Source organism: Asparagus officinalis, chromosome 2 (genome assembly GCF_001876935.1).
Source record: "Asparagus officinalis chromosome 2, Aspof.V1, whole genome shotgun sequence".
Classification (NCBI taxonomy): domain Eukaryota; kingdom Viridiplantae; phylum Streptophyta; class Magnoliopsida; order Asparagales; family Asparagaceae; genus Asparagus; species Asparagus officinalis.
Window position 1 is genome coordinate 19,976,999 of NC_033795.1, and position 16,685 is coordinate 19,993,683.

A 16,685-nucleotide genomic window follows, 5' to 3' on the forward strand; every position below is an offset into this window, starting at 1 on the left:
TTGTACATTATCGATCTGCAGTAAATACTAAGGGGCAAAAAAAAAACGAAGTAGAAAAGGAAGTTGTTAATAAAGTCAAACAAGTTATAAAAAAAAAGGGCTTTAAGCAAGCGAAATGGTGTCCGAAAATTACTAAATGTCGAAAGGGAAGAAGCAGAATGACAGTAATAGATGAAAAATTGAGACTTTAGGCATGTTTTGGCAAATTTCTCCAAATTGGGCTAGCATATTTTAACCAGGCCAGAATTGAACCAGGTAGGGTTGGTTCAATTCTAGCTTGCCTAAAAACCCTCCAACATGAACTAAAAACGGTTGGGCTAGCTCTGACCCTACTTTTCCCAATCACGAAAAGATACTAACGCTAGACCGGGTTTAAACCTGGCCTAGTTTTAGTAGTTTGCAAAACAATGTTTTAGACTTTATTTTTCGAGAACAAAGATCATCTCTATTAATTCTTCTTAGAGTTTTTCCAGGGTTTTTCTCTTTTAATTTGTGTGTTCATATTTGCTATGTATCGCCATGAATTAGCTTTGGCTTTTATTATATAGCTATTATTTCTTGTACTTCTTTGGATTGTTCCATTAAACTCTAATTAATTAATGGAACACAGGGGTATTTACTCACCGTTTCACTCAAAAAAAAAAAAAAAGATACATAGGCAAGAGAATGACAAAGGACATAATCTATCAAAATTGGTAGAGAACATCAGCAAGGTTAATAAAGAAGGGTTAGAATTCAACGACATCAAACGGAGAAATTAAGATGTCGGTTTAAGCAGCAACATAAAATTAAAATCCAACGACGCGAATGAAAAAGAAAACTAAATTTTAATATTTTGCTAACATTTTAACGCAAATTGTACTGTTTATCGACATATCCTGTAATCAGAAAAACTAAAATTATACTATTTTAGTTCCATTTGAAACAGATTGTACGTAGCACTTGAAAGCAGAAGCGATACCAATGAATTCATCCTGTCACTACAAAGTAACACCAAACCTACAAGCAAAAACAAGCTTATTTCTACATCTCCACCTCCTCCTCTTTCTCCCTCCATTCTCAACACTCAACGATGGCCAAACACTCCGACACACTTCTCATAATCTTCACCACCATCGTCACAACCGCGTCCCTCGCCTCCGCGGACCCCGCAGGCTTCTTGAGCCTCTCCTGCTGCTCCCCAGCTCCCTTCACCGACTCCTCCAACATCTCATGGACCCCTGACTCCGCTTACATCTCCACTGATCCCATCAACTCCACTTCCACGACCTCCCTCCGTTTCTTCCCAGGCTCTGACCCCCGGACTCCCATTTGCTACGGCCTCCCCCTTAACATTCTCCACAACAACGCCGCTTCGGTCCTCGTCAGGCCTTCCTTTGCCTACAACAACTACGACGGGCTTGACCGGGCCCCGCTGTTCTCTCTCTCCCTCGGGACCGCGACTGCTGCCAGCGTTAACCTCGCCGAGAATGATCCCGTCGTTGAAGAGCTTGTGTGGAGGGTCGACGGCAGTAAGAATACTCTGGCGTTGTGTTTGCATCCTGTTGAAGGCGGGGGGTCTCCTGTAATTTCGTCGATCGAGGTTCGGCCTCTTCCCGAAGGAGCTTATGGGCTCGTTTCTGATGAGGATCGTGGAAAGAGTAGTTTGCTGAGGAAGAGATACAGGATTAACTGTGGTTACGTTGGGGGTGCTCCATTGAGGTAATTAATGATAACTTTTTTGTTTCATGTTATGCGGCGAATACTGAATTACTGTCAAGAGCGATCTCCGTAAAATTGCTAAACAAATTTATATAGAAAGCTCAAGATAAGAAGGAATCTACGTAACATACGTTTTTATCTCTAGCCTGAAATATTGGTTTATATAGGTAGTTTTGCTCCGATTTTAATGCATCCTATGAAATATGGTACCGTACTTTGTTTTTTGAGATAACAAACTCAATAGTTGGAAAGAAAATAAGGTGAATAGAACAAAAAGGTAAATTTCATTGCCATGAACTACTAGTGGTCCAGTTTAAAAAAAACCCATAAATCATCTGATTAAAGAAAACTGCAGTGAAGTTAAAATACCACATATTATTATAATATAACTCGTTAATTAGATATCATGAACTTTTATTTAATAGTTTACTTGGTACCGTACGTGAATTTTTAGATAAAGTCACTAAACTACCATGCACATTACGTTATTTTCAGATAACTACTGCACATGTTTAGATATCAACATGAAATTACCATATAGTCTTCTGATAGTATGTAATATTTTTCTGCTTATTCAGAAAGTTTGTAATACGTTTCTCTAATTAAAAAAAGGTGTCTGATATTTTTGATGTAAATCCCTAATAGATCATTCTAGTTTTGATTAAGATTTACCTCAATTTTTTAATCAAAGTGGACTCATACGAATTGCATCTTTTTCCTCTTAAAAATCCAACAACATCAATCCTCTGGTTGCTATTTCAGTAGTTAGTACTTTCTCGATACGTTTCATTAATTTGTCTAATGCTTGCAGGTATCCGTTTGATTATTATGATCGGATTTGGGACGTCGATCAGAACTTCTGGCCAACCCGTTTGTCGACGGAGTTTAAAATTCCAGTACAACTCGAGCTTTCAGGTGTCAAAGAGAGTCCTCCCGTTGAAGTGCTTCAAACTGCACGAGTTCTTGTGAGGAGAGATACTCTGACTTATTATTTTTCTCTGGAAAAGAGTGGGGACTATTATGTTGTGCTACATTTTGCTGGCATCACACCTGTTTCTCCCACATTCGATGTTCTTATTAATGATAATTCGGTGAGTTCCAATTACAGTGTTAAGCATGGAGAAGCGAGTTCGATTTTATATTCAGTGAAGGGCATAGATAGCTTGAGGATTATGTTTAGAAATGTTAGCTTCTACCCTCAAGTGAATGCCATTGAAATATATGAAGCAATTGGAATTCCTTTGGAGTGTTCTACAACTACAGGTTGGACTTTTTATAGTAATTTGTATTATATATTATGAATTTTTTGTTTTACGCTGATTTTGATTCAACTTTACTTCTAGTTTCTGCACTTAAAGTAATCGAGCAGTCGACTGGCTTTGATCTTGGATGGCAAAATGATCCTTGCTCCCCCACAGCTTGGAAGCACGTTGGTTGTGATGGAAATCTTGTTACATCATTGTAAGCTATGTATTTTAATGGAGTAAATATTTCTTTAAAGAATACGTGTTTTTCTACTAGAATTTCCAGAAAAAAATTATATTAGTAGTTCTTTGTTTCGAGATAATTGTGATGTTGATTGATTTAGGGAACTTGTCAATATGGATTTGAGAGTGATAAGTCCTACATTTGGAGATTTGATTGACCTTAAGAAATTGTAAGCTCATTGTTATATTATTATTTGTTATGTACGTTGAGAGGTTTATATTCAAATTTCGGGTTGATGTAATTTTCAGAGATTTGCACAATACATCTCTCAGTGGAGAGATTATGAATTTAGGCAGCCTTCAGAAATTGGAAATACTGTAAGTTTTCCCTACTATTTTTTTTAATGCACTTCTGCATAACTACCTGATATATAAATATCCTTTATAAATGGATGAACATTGCAGGAATCTTAGCTTCAACAAGTTAACCTCATTTGGTTCTGATTTTGATACTATGGTCAACCTTCAGATACTGTAAGTTTTGATTTATTTAAATTCTAGATCAATTAGATAAAGCTGATATATGGTTCATTCGTTTTAGAATAGCAAGTTTGCTGTAAAACTGTGGCTTCTTTTTATTTATTGTCCCTATAAAATTTCCAAGTGTTCATGAAAGATTAAAGACATGGATAAATGTGCAACCATTCTCAAATATTGGTCCTTACAATCATAGAATCTGTTGACATATTAGTAGTATATAGGGACTTATTTGTAAGTTATGTTTTGTAGGGGCCTATATAAGCCCAAGAAATTTCATAATACAATTAGGGTTTTTATTCAATTTGGTATCAGAGCTAACCCTAGCCGCCGTCGCCCACCCACCGTAAGGCCGTCGTCCCCTCCACACCGAGGCCGCCTAGCCGCCGTCCCCTCAGCACCCGACGACGAATTACCCCCCTCTCTCTGTTTCGGCGGCAGCGAACTCATCCCCACACACTCTAATTTTCCGAGTGAACCCGGCCCCCCCAGCGGCACAACTCCTGTTTCAAGTGGCCGAAAGCCGAACCCTGCAAACTGTTTTCGGGCCGAACCCCCCGCACCCACCACTCTGTTCTCTAGCAACATACCCAGAACGAGACCTCCCCCACGTAAAGGACAACCCACACTCAGAACACAACAGAACCCCTCAGACCCTCTCTCGCTAGTCCAATCCCGACCGCCACCGAGAAGAAAAAAACCAATCCAACTGTCCATATTCCCTCCCAGAAACCTCTCTGACCAAGAGGACTCAGCCTAAAAACCAGACAAACCCGACCCCTACAACCGATCCCGACACCGAGGCAAGAGTCGAAAAAAACCCTCCTCTGCTGAACACTCTTAGGCCAGACCCCTACCACCCTTTGCTGCACATGTCGAACCTCGAGTTTGGCATGGATTCCCTCGACTCAGTCCTCGAACTGATGACAGGAAGAGTATATATCTCACGACGATGAGATATATCACTATTTCGACGATGAGATATATCACTGTTTTTTGATTCTTGTTTCCTCTGAGAAACAAGAATTTGTCTGAGATCTTACTCTTGTTGTGCAGTAGAGGTGCTGCCAAAATTTTTACTGCACACAACAAAGGTTGAAAGAGAAGGTGACCAGGCGTTGGGTCTGAAGCTTGATCAATGGAGGAGATTATCAAGAAGTTGAACCCCGCGGAAGTGTCAACTTTGATGAAGCTGATGAAGTTGTCGGCTGGTGAGAGCACGACAAAACCATCCAAGAAATTGGAGCTTCCTACCATAGATCTGAAGCTTGATGGACCGGGTACTTACCTGAGCTGGTCACGGCGGGTGAGATACACCCTTGCAGGGAGGAACCTAGAGGGTTATCTGACGGGAGAGGTGACAGAGCCGGATGAGGATTCAAAAGGAAGAGATGAGTGGAAGTCCACTCATATGTTGGTGTATATCTGGCTCCTCAACTCATTGGTCCAGTCGATCGCCGCCACAGTTGATGACATTGAGAAGGTGAAGGACGTCTGGAAAAAGTTAAGGAGGACCTATGATGGAGTGGGGAATAACCTGAGGGTGTTCCAGATTAAGGGAGAGATCGACGCCACAGTACAGGGAGTGCGGACTGTACAGGAGTATGCCACAGAGCTGGAGCGTCTGTGGCTAGATTATGATCACTTCTCACCTCGGGCGAGCTGTAAGGACCCGGGATGTAAAGAGCGGGAGGCCTTCCTACAGGAGAGGACTATGGTATTTCTCAAGGGATTAACATCAGAGTTCGCTCAGCGAATTGCATTGCTGCTCGCTCATCCGAAGATTCCTACGCTTGAGGAGGTTGTCTCTGCTATGATCCAGGAGGAGATTCGTATTAGGCTGCAGGCGGGGACAGGTGGACTTCCTGTGGTGAAGTCAGCATTGGCAGCCTCTAGCAACACTGGATCTAGGGGAGAGACTCGATAGTGCTACAACTGCGGTGCGGTGGGTCATCTAAGGCATGCTTGCACCAAGCCACCCAAGGAAGGAGATTCGGGTGGACGTGGACAGTTCGGAGGTCGTGGTCGTGGCCGTGGGGGTCGACGAGGTGGAAGAGGAGCAGGGAACCGGGCGAATCTGATGGTAGCAGAGGAAGAAGAAGCTGAGGTGGTCTTTACTGAGGAGGATCGTGCTTTCCTGGTGATACTCAGGAGGAAGCAGCAAGTAGCAGGGGATGGAGACTTGAGGAGTGGGACTGAGGAGGCATCCACTTCGTTCTTCGCCAGAGGCAACACTGCCACCTATGCTCATCCGACCAAAGGTACTGATGACATACATGCTCTTGCTTCTATGTCTCCCGACAGATCATCAGAATGGATAGTCGACTCCGGTGCGTCTCGACATGTGACAGGTAATGCTAGTGAGTTCTCATCATATACTCACTTAGCATCGCTGTTTGTGGAAAAATTTACAGTAAAAGAAACGAAGGAAAATTAATTTGTATTCCTTTAATCTCAGTTACAATTGGATTTCCTGATTACAAAAGAGAGGAGAATGATCTGGATTCTCCCCTTTGTTTAAATCTGGGTTCTTCACGGTGGCGATGAGATGCCTCCCTCGAATGCTCGTGTCGAGTTTGCTTCTCGTTGACGATCCGATGTCTTGTTTCACTGGAACATGGTCTTCTGCTCACGATTTGACGTTGTGGAGAACTCTGAACGAGTTTGAAACTCTATGAAAGAGTTGATTTAACCGAAAGTCGGTTATAAGCCAAGGATAAAGAAGATCTTGTTGCCGATCTCCAAAGCTTCAGAAATGCTCTAAGGATCCTGTTGACTAGCCAAGAAGTTCCAACAGACCGAACCTTAACTGAATTGATTTTTAGTTATTTATAAGGGATTAAGGGGTGTAACCACCTCCTTAATTCGTTCCTAAGTGGGGCTAATGGGATGTAACCGTCCCTTAAATCACTCCTGAGTGGAGTTGTGATCCCCTCAGATCGTGGGAAACGGTTTTGGAACCGTTCAACTCGTGTTTGAACGAGTCAAACGCAGGCCCTATATTCTGGAATGAAATCTGCGTTTGAACATAGTGTTTGCGAGCTGCGTCTGGCGACGGTTAGAGTTGCGTCGGGCAGCGGTATAGAGCTACGTTGGGCAGCGGTTGGAGCTGCGTTAAGCAGCGGTTGGAGCTGCGTTGAGCAGCGGTTGGAGCTGCGTTGAGCTGCGGTATGAGATGCGTTGAGCTGCGTTCGTGGCTATGAACGCGATGCGTCTTGATGCTGGTGTGCGGGGAGGACTTCCGCAGCTTGATTTGAAGAGACCATTGATTTGTAGTCTCTTTCTGTCGAAGCGTTGCAAAGATCGTCATTTTGTAATCTTTGCTTTAGCTCTCTGATATATGGGAGTCGTCAGATTGTAACTCCCGATGTTGATTATGAAGGCTGTTTGATTAGAGCTTCCATCAGTTGTCGTGAAGGTCGTCAGATTGTAACCTTTAGCGATCTACGTGAAAGTCTTCAAATTGTAACCTTCTGGAAGTCGTCAGAGTGTAACTTCCATCATCGGTGTTTTGATGGGGATCAGCTATCTATTGTGATTTTTAGACAGCCTACAATCGCCTGATAGTATTCAAATAGCTGATGGTACATTTCAGCCAGTGGTTGGTAAGGGTACAGTCGATTGTACTGGTTCTGTAACTTTGTCCAATGTTTTGCATGCTCCTTCCTTTCCAGTCAATCTTTTGTCCATTAGTTCTATCATCCTCTAACTAAAATGCATTGTTTCTTTTGATATTCCCAAGGTGATTTTCCAGGAGAAGGGGATAGGACGGAGACTTGGGACTGACACATGGCGTAGTGGACTGTGGTATCTGGATCGTGAAGGGCTGGATTCAGCATTGGTGTCAGTCGTAGAGGAAGAAGGAGTATGATCTAAAATGAGTACTAAGAGTGAGTTAATGCTTCATCACCAGCGTTTGGGACACTCATCCTTTAGTATTTTAGGTAGATTGTATCCTTTGGGACACTCATCCTTTAGTATTTTAGGTAGATTGTATCCTTCTTTATTTGAGAAAGCAAATAAACAGAAACTTGTGTGTGATGCAAGGTAGATTGTATCCTTCTTTATTTGAGAAAGCAAATAAACAGAAACTTGTGTGTGATGCATGTAAGTTTGGAAAGCTTACTAGAAACTCTTATGTTAGTTCTGATCATAGAAGTTCTCATGCATTTGACTTGGTACATTCAGTTGTTTGGGAGCCTTGTTCCACAAGTTCTATGAATGGATACAAGTATTTTGTTACAATTTATTGATTGTTTCTCTCGTGTTACTTGGTTATACCTGATGAAGAATAAGAGTGAAGTGTTTAGGTGCTTCCAAAACTTTCATAGGAATGTTCAGACTCAATACGGAGCAGTAGTGAAGGTATTGAGGTCGGATAATGGGACAGAGTATACCAACAGAGCGTTTGAAGAATATTTATCGGCTCAGGGAATACATCACCAGACAACCTGTCCATACACACCAGCTCAGAATGGGGTAGCGGAAAGGAAGAACAGATATTTTTTAGAGGTTGCTAGAAGCATGATGATCTCTATTAATGTCCCAGAAATATTGTGGGGACAAGCAGTATTGACCCTAGCAGCGCTGATCAACAGAATGCCCTCGAGAGTGCTGGATTGGAAGTCTTCGTGTGAGACATTGAAGGGAGATAATGGTGGGATTCCTCCACTTAAAGTGTTTGCCTGTGTGTGCTTTGTGAAGGACAACAGGCCATCTGTCGGGCAGCTTGCCCCTAGAGCTGTGAAGTACATCTTTGTGGGATATTCTGCTACTCAGAAGGGATATGTTTGCTGGAGCCCGGTGGAGAAAAGGTTGCTTGTGAGCATGGATATGCACTTTCGAGAACTCGAGCCATATTACACCCGGAAGGTAACTTCATCCGTTGGTAACTCGCCCAATACTAGAAGTATGAGGCGAGAGGAGGAGAATGGTGAGAGATCGGTGAACAATATGAAGAAATCAATTTCTGTATCGATTCCTTGGGAGGGAGAATTGGTTGAGGAGGAGCAGGAGAATGAAGAAGAAAATAAAAATGAGACAAGAGGTGTTAGGCTCACGGTTCAGGGGGAGCTACTAACCTATAGTAGGAAGGGAAAGCAAATTGCAGGAACAGTACCTACAGTGCCACTAGTGCTGCCAAGTCTCTTGCCAACGCCTGCCCCGACTCCTGAGACAACTACACCACCACTAGTTTCATCCCAAGGTGATAACATTCCTCTCCCTACTCCTCACACATTAATATCAGTACGGAGGACTACTCGTAGTAATGCGGGAAATCCTCCCGATAGATATGGTTGGGATCTTGCCTAATTTTTATCATATTCTAACATCCACCATGTACATGGGGCATTCATTGCATCATTAAACTCTGTTACTGTACCTAACAATTGGCAGGTTGCTAAGAAGAACCCAAAGTAGAAAGCGGCTATGCTCGAGGAGCTAGGGGCTCTTGAGAAGAATCGCACTTGGGAGCTAGTAAAACTACCAGAAGGGAAGAGAGCAGTTGGATGTAAGTGGGTCTTCACTGTAAAGCAGAATCCAGATGGACAAGTTGAGCGCTACAAGGCTCGTCTGGTGGCAAAAGGGTATAGTCAGACATATGGCATCGATTATGATGAGACTTTTGCACCGGTGGCAAAGAAGAGCATTGTTCGGACCTTAATCTCTCTGGCAATAAATGGTGGATGGAAACTACACCAACTAGATGTGAAGAATATATTTCTTCATGGAGATCTAGTGGAGGAGGTATACATAGAGATACCACCAGGATTCGGTACAGATCAGACAGTGGGAAAGGTCTGCAGATTGAAGAAGTCTCTTTATAGGCTGAAGCAGTCTCCTCGTGCTTGGTTTGACAGATTCAGGAGGCTTATGATTGGTATGGGGTACCAACAGATCAACGCCGACCATACCGTGTTCTTTCGAAGAAGTGGAGGTCACATCACCATGCTTGCAGTATATGTGGATGATATGATTATTACAGAGGATTATGAGAAGGAGATTGTCCAACTCAAAGTGAGACTGGATAAGGAATTTGAGGTGAAAGATCTTGGCTTGCTTCGATACTTTCTTAGAATAGAGATAGCTCGAGGAGCGGAGGTGATCGTCCTATCCCAGAGAAAGTATGCACTAGATCTTCTCAAAGAGACAGGAATATTAGGGTGCAAACCTGCAACTACACCGATCGATCAGAAGTTTAAGCTGGGTGTTGAAGCTGGAGAACCAGTTGATCGTGACAGATACCAAAGGCTGGTGGGCAGATTGTTCTATCTGAGTCACACACGTCCCGATATCTCTTTTGCAGTGAGCGTGGTGAGTCGCTACATGCATGATCCAAGGAAGGGTCATATGGACGCAGTGTACCAGATTCTAAGGTATTTGAAGAGTGCCCCCGGAAAAGGGCTAATCTTCAGGAAGAATAAACATATGAGCATTGAGGGTTATTGTGACTCCGATTGGGCTAGCTGTGCTGATGACAGGAGGTCCACCTCAGGATATTGTATCTTTATAGGAGGTAACTTGGTCTCGTGGAAAAGCAAGAAGAAATCAATGGTAGCGAGATCAACAGCTGAAGCAGAGTATAGAGCTATGGCCTTAGGAGTTGCTGAGTTGCTATGGTTGAAGAGTATGCTGGTGGAGCTGAAGCTGGATCAATGAGCTAAGATGAAGTTGTGGTGTGATAACAAGTCAACCATCAGTATCGCCAACAACCCAGTACAACATGATAGAACCAAACACATCGAGATCGATAGGTTCTTCATCAAAGAGAAGTTGGATAGTGGACTATTGGAGCTAAGTCATGTTTCAACTAAGGACGAGGCAGCAGATTGTCTGACTATGGGACTTAGCTCAGTAGATATGGTTAGAGGATGTGACAAGATGGGCTTAGTGGATATCTTTCGCCCATCTTGAGGAGGAGTGTTGACATATTAGTAGTATATAGGGACTTATTTGTAAGTTGTGTTTTATAGGGGCCTATATAAGCCCAAGAAATTTCATAATACAATTAGGGTTTTTATTCAATTGAATCTCATAACTTGGAGCGTTTGGATACCATGGTTTTTTTGTCGTTTCCGTTTTTTTTTTTCAAAAAAAACAATGAAACGCGTTTGGCAACCGGGGCGTTTTTTTAACTTGACCCTTTACAAAATCCAAAAATTAAACACTTTTCTCAAAACACCAAAAAAGGTCGTTGCGCGGCGGGCGGGCGGGGGGTGGGGGGGGGAGCGCGGGGGTGGTCGGGGGCGGGGATTGGTGGGGGTGGGTGGGGGGGGGGGGGGGGGGGGGGGGGGGGGGGGGGCGGGGGGGGGGGCGGGGGGGGAGGGGGGCGGGGGGGGGGGGGGGGGGGCGGGGGTGGGGGGGGGGGGGGGGGGGGGGGGGCGGGGCCGCCAGGCGCCAGCGGGGAGCGAGGGGTAAGAGAGGGAGAGGCAGGGGCGGGTCGAGAGCGTCGCGGCGGGGCGGGGGGGGGGGGGCCGGGGTGAGATTCCGTTTTTTCATCTAAGCCGTTCGGGCCGCTGCTTGCCGCGCCGCCCCCGGCCCGCCATGGTCTCGCCGGCCCGCTAGCGGCCGGCACCGGCCACGCAAATCTGCCGGTGTTCGCCGCCACCTGACGGCCGTCGGACGTGGTCGCCTGCCTCACCCGCCCCGTCTGCGCCGCGTCTCCCGGCGCGTCGCGCGACCGCCGCGCGCGGTCGACCGAGCCGCGGCTGCGGACCATGGTCCACCGCCGTCGCCGGCCGTGCAGGTGCCGCACACCGCCGCTGTGCCGCTCGCGTGGGAACCCGCCGGCTCGGCTCTGCGCCGTCTGCGCCGTCGCGCGCTGCGGCGCCTCACCCGCTGCCGGTCGATCGTCGGCTGCAGTCAGCTCAGCCCGCACCGTCGCCGCTCGCCCGCCACTGGCCCTGTTCGCTCGCGACCCCGGGATCCGGCCCGCGCTGCCCAGCCGCTGCTGGTGTCGCGCCGCGCCCCGCGCCGCCCACGCGCCGCCGCCCGTTCAGCCAGCCGTCGCCGCGACGGGCGCTACCGCCGCGTCGCGCTCCGTTCCAGCGGCCGCCATCCAGCCCGCCGCCCGGCACCGCCGGCCGTCCCTCCTGCCGCACAGTCCTGGCGCCGCGCCCCCCGTTCGCCGCGGCCGCGCAACGGCACGCGCGCAGACCGTCACCAGCGCTATATAATTGTAACTAACAATGGCGTTTTCAAAACACTTTTGAAAAAAAAACGTCTTGGCATAGTGTTTTTCTAAAAAACACTACGAAAAAAATCGCCTTGGTATCCAAACACACCCGAGCTATCATTTTTGCAAATTTATATGTTCATGTACATAGTTTAAATGATCCATTTGACTATGGTTAATAGTGCCATTAACAAACTCTCCATATTTGTTACCTTGGATAAGTTTAATTTTAACTAGCCATTTTTAAGCAGAAAAATTCTTTAAGGACCCAAAATATGAGACCAGTAGGGGGGACAAGTGAGGTGTTCCCCTCCTATTGGATAATGAGTTGGTCATCATTAATGATGGCCAACTCATTATTCAATAGGAGGGGGAAACCTCACTTGTCCCACCTATTGGTCCCATATTTTGGGTCCCTGTAGCAAAGCTCTTTTAAGCAACTTATTACATTAAATTGTGGCAACATTTTGTGTCACCTATTGCTGTATGCATGACTTCTCAAGTTTTCAGAACAGATAGATCAGATCTTCAAACTTCATCCAGAGTCTAAAACATTTCAGATTTCTCATTTTAACGTGCGAAATTCTTCTATAACATTTTAGATTTCTTATTTTAATGTTCGAAGTTCTTCTTGTTCTGCTTCTATCTGTGAAGGGATTTGCAGAACAATAGTTTAGAAGGAGCAGTTCCAGAAGTTTTGGGAAATTTAAAGAACCTCCGGTTACTGTAAGTGAATTGATTCAGTTTGCTGTCACACTTCATCATAATTTGTCTAGAAGTAATCAAAAAAAGATCATTCTGCAGAAATTTAGAAAACAATAAACTGCGAGGTGTGCTACCAGAATCTTTAAACAAGAAAAGCTTGAAAGTGAGGTATGACAATATTTATGTTCTTAGTTTAAACATAAACTTTGGTCCCTTAATCTCTCCAATCATCTTGCAGAACATCAGGAAATTTGTGCCTCTCTTTTTCTCCTTCAACATGCAACGACGTAGAAGATCACCCTTCAATTCAAATTCCACGTGTCACGGTTTTTAATGCGACAGAACCTTCTGTTCAAACTCAAAAACACACCAAAATGATAATAGTTGGCGCAGCTGGAGCTGTTTGCTGTGCACTTGTGATTGTTGGAATTGTCGTCTGTATGTACACGAGGAAGAGAAAAAGAGACTATGGGACATCTGATACTCGTATGCGTGAACTTGGCTCAAGCTCGTAGTATTTTGCTGTATTAGAAGAGTTACTAATAATGGATTTCTAAATTGAAAATATGTGCCCTTGGATGTGATCTAACTGCAAATCAACTATTTAGAAATAAATATGAGATAATTTCAACGTGTTTTAACAATGCATTTTTATGTTGTCAAAACAAAATAAATGTTTCAACCATTTTATTAAAAGGTGAACAATTTTTACCCCTTCATCATGATTACAAACATGTCGAAACCATCCAAAATTCTTTTTCCTAGGTTGTACATGTGTATTATATGACATCCAACAGTGTGTATTTTCATTTTGAAAATTTAAATTTTAAATTATCCCCATCCTGTGCATATTATCAGTAGCAGTCCAGCTCAAGTCGTATCAGCATTACCCACTGATCATAAATCTTTTTTCTGATTCTTAGGGGCGGAAAGAGAGATGAAAAGCAGAAGTGTAGCTCAAGTTTTCACTTATAAGGAGATCAAGGCTGCCACAAACAATTTCAAGGATATTATTGGCATTGGAGGTTTTGGATCAATATATCTTGGAAAACTTTCAGATGGAAAATTAGTAGCTGTGAAAGTGCGGGTTGACAAAACACAGTTCGGGGCCGATTCATTTTTCAACGAGGTATTATTTACTCTACCTTTCGACAATTTATATCTGTTCATCTAAGGTTAACTAGGATAAATTTTAGATAATAATCCTTTTAGTAGTGTAAGATACATTAGACAACAAATCATGCACGAAATTATCACACAATTTCTATTACAGAAACCGTGTATTGTTTTTTTTATTACAGCTACCTAAGTTCTTACAGATATTAAATTTAAGGATCACCTATATAATTCTACTTTATCCTTCAGAATTTAGGTCACAATCGAGTTTCTCCATACCTGGTAACCGACCAATGTGTATTTTCAGGTTCAGGTTCTATCTCAAGTTCGACATCAAAAACTTGTACAGCTGGAAGGATTTTGTTACGAATCGAAGCAGCAAATTCTAGTGTATGAGTACCTACCTAGTAGATCATTGGCTGATAATTTACATGGTACGCTGTTTATCAGAAGAATGAGCTGAAGGTTCATGTAGGCCTCTCCCTTTCTGCACCTTATCCGAAATGAAACGTATTTTGTTTCAGGTTCAGACAGTAAAAAGGCAACACTCAACTGGGCATGCAGGCTTAAGATTGCTGTTGATGCAGCAAAAGGTACATTTTCCTTCACTTTTGTCACAAACAATAGGAATTATCTATCTTATTGCATTGATGTTGGTTCTACATGACACAGAATTCATATATATATGTTCTTTTCTTGGTTTTCTATTTCAACTTGTCAGTGAAATTGGGCATATATTGGCCCTAGGTGAAATTAATGAGTCTAGCTCCGGGTAAAATAGTAAAAAAAAATTATCCCAGGCTTTTATCTTCAACAATGTAGCTACAGGGTAGCAAGTGCAAAATGACGATACTGCAGGGAGTCTGCAATTAGCCCTGTTGATGTCCTTTTTTATCAATGGCATTGATACTCCTCTTGCTTCTCGTACATATTTTGGCGCCACTACTTACTATAAGCGCTAACTCGCATTATTTCTGAAATTAATGATCTTTCCCCTGTAAGGACTTGATTATCTACACAATGGAAGCAATCCAAGGATCATTCATCGTGACGTAAAGAGCAGCAACATTCTATTAGATTTAGATATGAATGCAAAAGTTGGTGATTTTGGGCTCTCAAAACAAGTGCCTCAAGCAGATGCAACTCATGTAACCACTGCTGTCAAGGGCACTGCTGGTTATCTGGACCCCGAGTAAAAATTTCGAACTTTATAGTTTATTGTTCAATTTTCCTTAACTTTTCGTTAATGTTGCCTAAAGGCTAACTGTAAGTATTTTGTTTCTATAGCTATTATGCAACGCATCAGTTAACTGAGAAAAGCGATGTCTACAGTTTCGGAGTTGTTCTTTTGGAGTTGATATGTGGGCGTGAACCCTTAAGCCATGCTGGGAACCCAGATTCTTATAATTTGGTGTTATGGGTAAAACCCATTCTTACTTATTTATATGTCGATTAATCATCTAATTTTGTTTTTCTTTAAACTATTATCAACCTTTTTTACTTCGTTGTTATTCGACAAGGGTGAAAATATATTAGTTTGTCTTCTTTCCTACTGCGAACGTTTGTCTTCCTATCATTGCACTAAAACTCTCTAGCACACATATATGTTTGTGTTTCTTAGCTGAGGGGGAAAAAATGATATGATCAAGTAACTTATGAAATTTATTTATCTATAACATATTCCGTTCTTCTTTATTATCACATAATTTTTATGTTGTTTTGCTCGTAGGCAAAGCCATACCTGCAGGCTGGTGCATTTGAGATTGTGGATGAGAGCTTGAAGGGAGGTTTTGACGTCGAGAGCATGAGAAAGGCGTCGTCTATTGCTGTAAGATGCGTGGAGAGAGATGCCTCAGAGAGGCCAACAATGGCTGAAGTGCTTGCTGAGCTCAAAGAAGCTTACAGTATTCACCTCACTTCCCTTTCCTCTGGAGTTGAAACTCTTAGTTGAAACTCTCTCTTCATTGTCATATGCATGTATTTATTATATGTTATGAGATACTATCTACAGGTGCCTACGACAGTGCTTTGACTATTTGTCACAAGATGTCAATTGAAATTCTTGTGCAGAGAGTGAGAGCAAAGAGACATATAGATGGTGTTCTTTGGTGCAACTTTCTCATTGTGAAAGGTTATTTGGAGGATAATGCATTGATTTCAATTAAAATTGCAGGAAACAATCAGAACTAAAAGTTTTGACAATATTCAAGCTTTAAATGCAGTAAGATATGCATGCATAGGGAAACTAATTTTTCAGAAGAGTTATTTGTGTTGTTAAAATAAAGGCAAAAATGCTTTTAGGCCCTAAAACCCAAGAAAACGTGCTCCCCCCCCCTCAAGACATTGTGAACAGGTGTTTTGCCCCCAAAAATAAAGATTTTGTTCTCTGAGCCCCCAAAACACAAAACCCAAGAGATTAAAATATGTGTAGACCATAATATCCTTCTCTCTCTCTCTTTTTATCATGATATACTGAGATGATAGTTAAAATAATTAATGGTGATTATTTTATTATTTTTGTTTTTTATTATTTTCGTTGTTGATGAGAATAACTAACTGTTTGTATTGGGAGATTGTTAAAGTTACGGGTTAATTATTAAGGTTACGAGTTAATTGTTAATGTTACGGGTCAATTGTTAATGTTATGGATCTCTTCTCTCTCTCTCTCTCTCTCTCTTTATCATGATGTTACTGTGATGATATTGAAATGATTGAAGGGGATTGTTATTTTATTATTTTTGTTGTTGATGAGGAAACTAATTGTTTTTGTTTGTATTGGGAGATTGTTAAGGTTACGGGTTTAATTGTTAAGATTACGGGTCGGTTGTGAGGATTACAGGTTTAATTGTTAAGGTTACGGGTTTAATTGTTAAGGTTACGGGTCGGTTGTTAAGGTTACGGGTCGGTTGTGAAGGTTACGGGTTTAATTGTTAATGGTTTAATTGTTAAGGTTACGGGTTTAATTGTTAAGGTTACGAGTCGGTTGTTAAGGTTACGGGTCGGTTGTTAAGGTTACGGATCGG

At 42.8% G+C, this 16,685-nt stretch overlaps 1 protein-coding gene across 1 annotated transcript; it reads left to right on the forward strand.

Annotated features, from left to right (window-relative positions):
- Positions 947-15,776, forward strand: LOC109830462 (probable LRR receptor-like serine/threonine-protein kinase At5g48740). The gene is made up of 15 exons (XM_020397723.1): positions 947-1,701; positions 2,513-2,964; positions 3,045-3,162; positions 3,290-3,358; positions 3,438-3,506; positions 3,594-3,662; positions 12,496-12,567; positions 12,646-12,714; positions 12,785-13,032; positions 13,470-13,675; positions 13,970-14,096; positions 14,187-14,255; positions 14,665-14,854; positions 14,950-15,082; positions 15,392-15,776. The coding sequence occupies exons 1-15, from the start codon at positions 1,073-1,075 to the stop codon at positions 15,611-15,613; spliced, it is 2,742 nt and encodes a 913-aa protein (XP_020253312.1). The 5' UTR covers positions 947-1,072; the 3' UTR covers positions 15,614-15,776.

Bases quoted from the DNA above. Each gene is read 5' to 3' on its own strand.
- LOC109830462 (XM_020397723.1), top strand. From the start codon at position 1,073: ATGGCCAAACACTCCGACACACTTCTCATAATCTTCACCACCATCGTC. The intron at 1,702-2,512 runs GTAATTAATGAT...TAATGCTTGCAG, and splicing joins GTTGGGGGTGCTCCATTGAG to GTATCCGTTTGATTATTATG. The intron at 15,083-15,391 runs GTAAAACCCATT...TTTTGCTCGTAG, and splicing joins CTTATAATTTGGTGTTATGG to GCAAAGCCATACCTGCAGGC.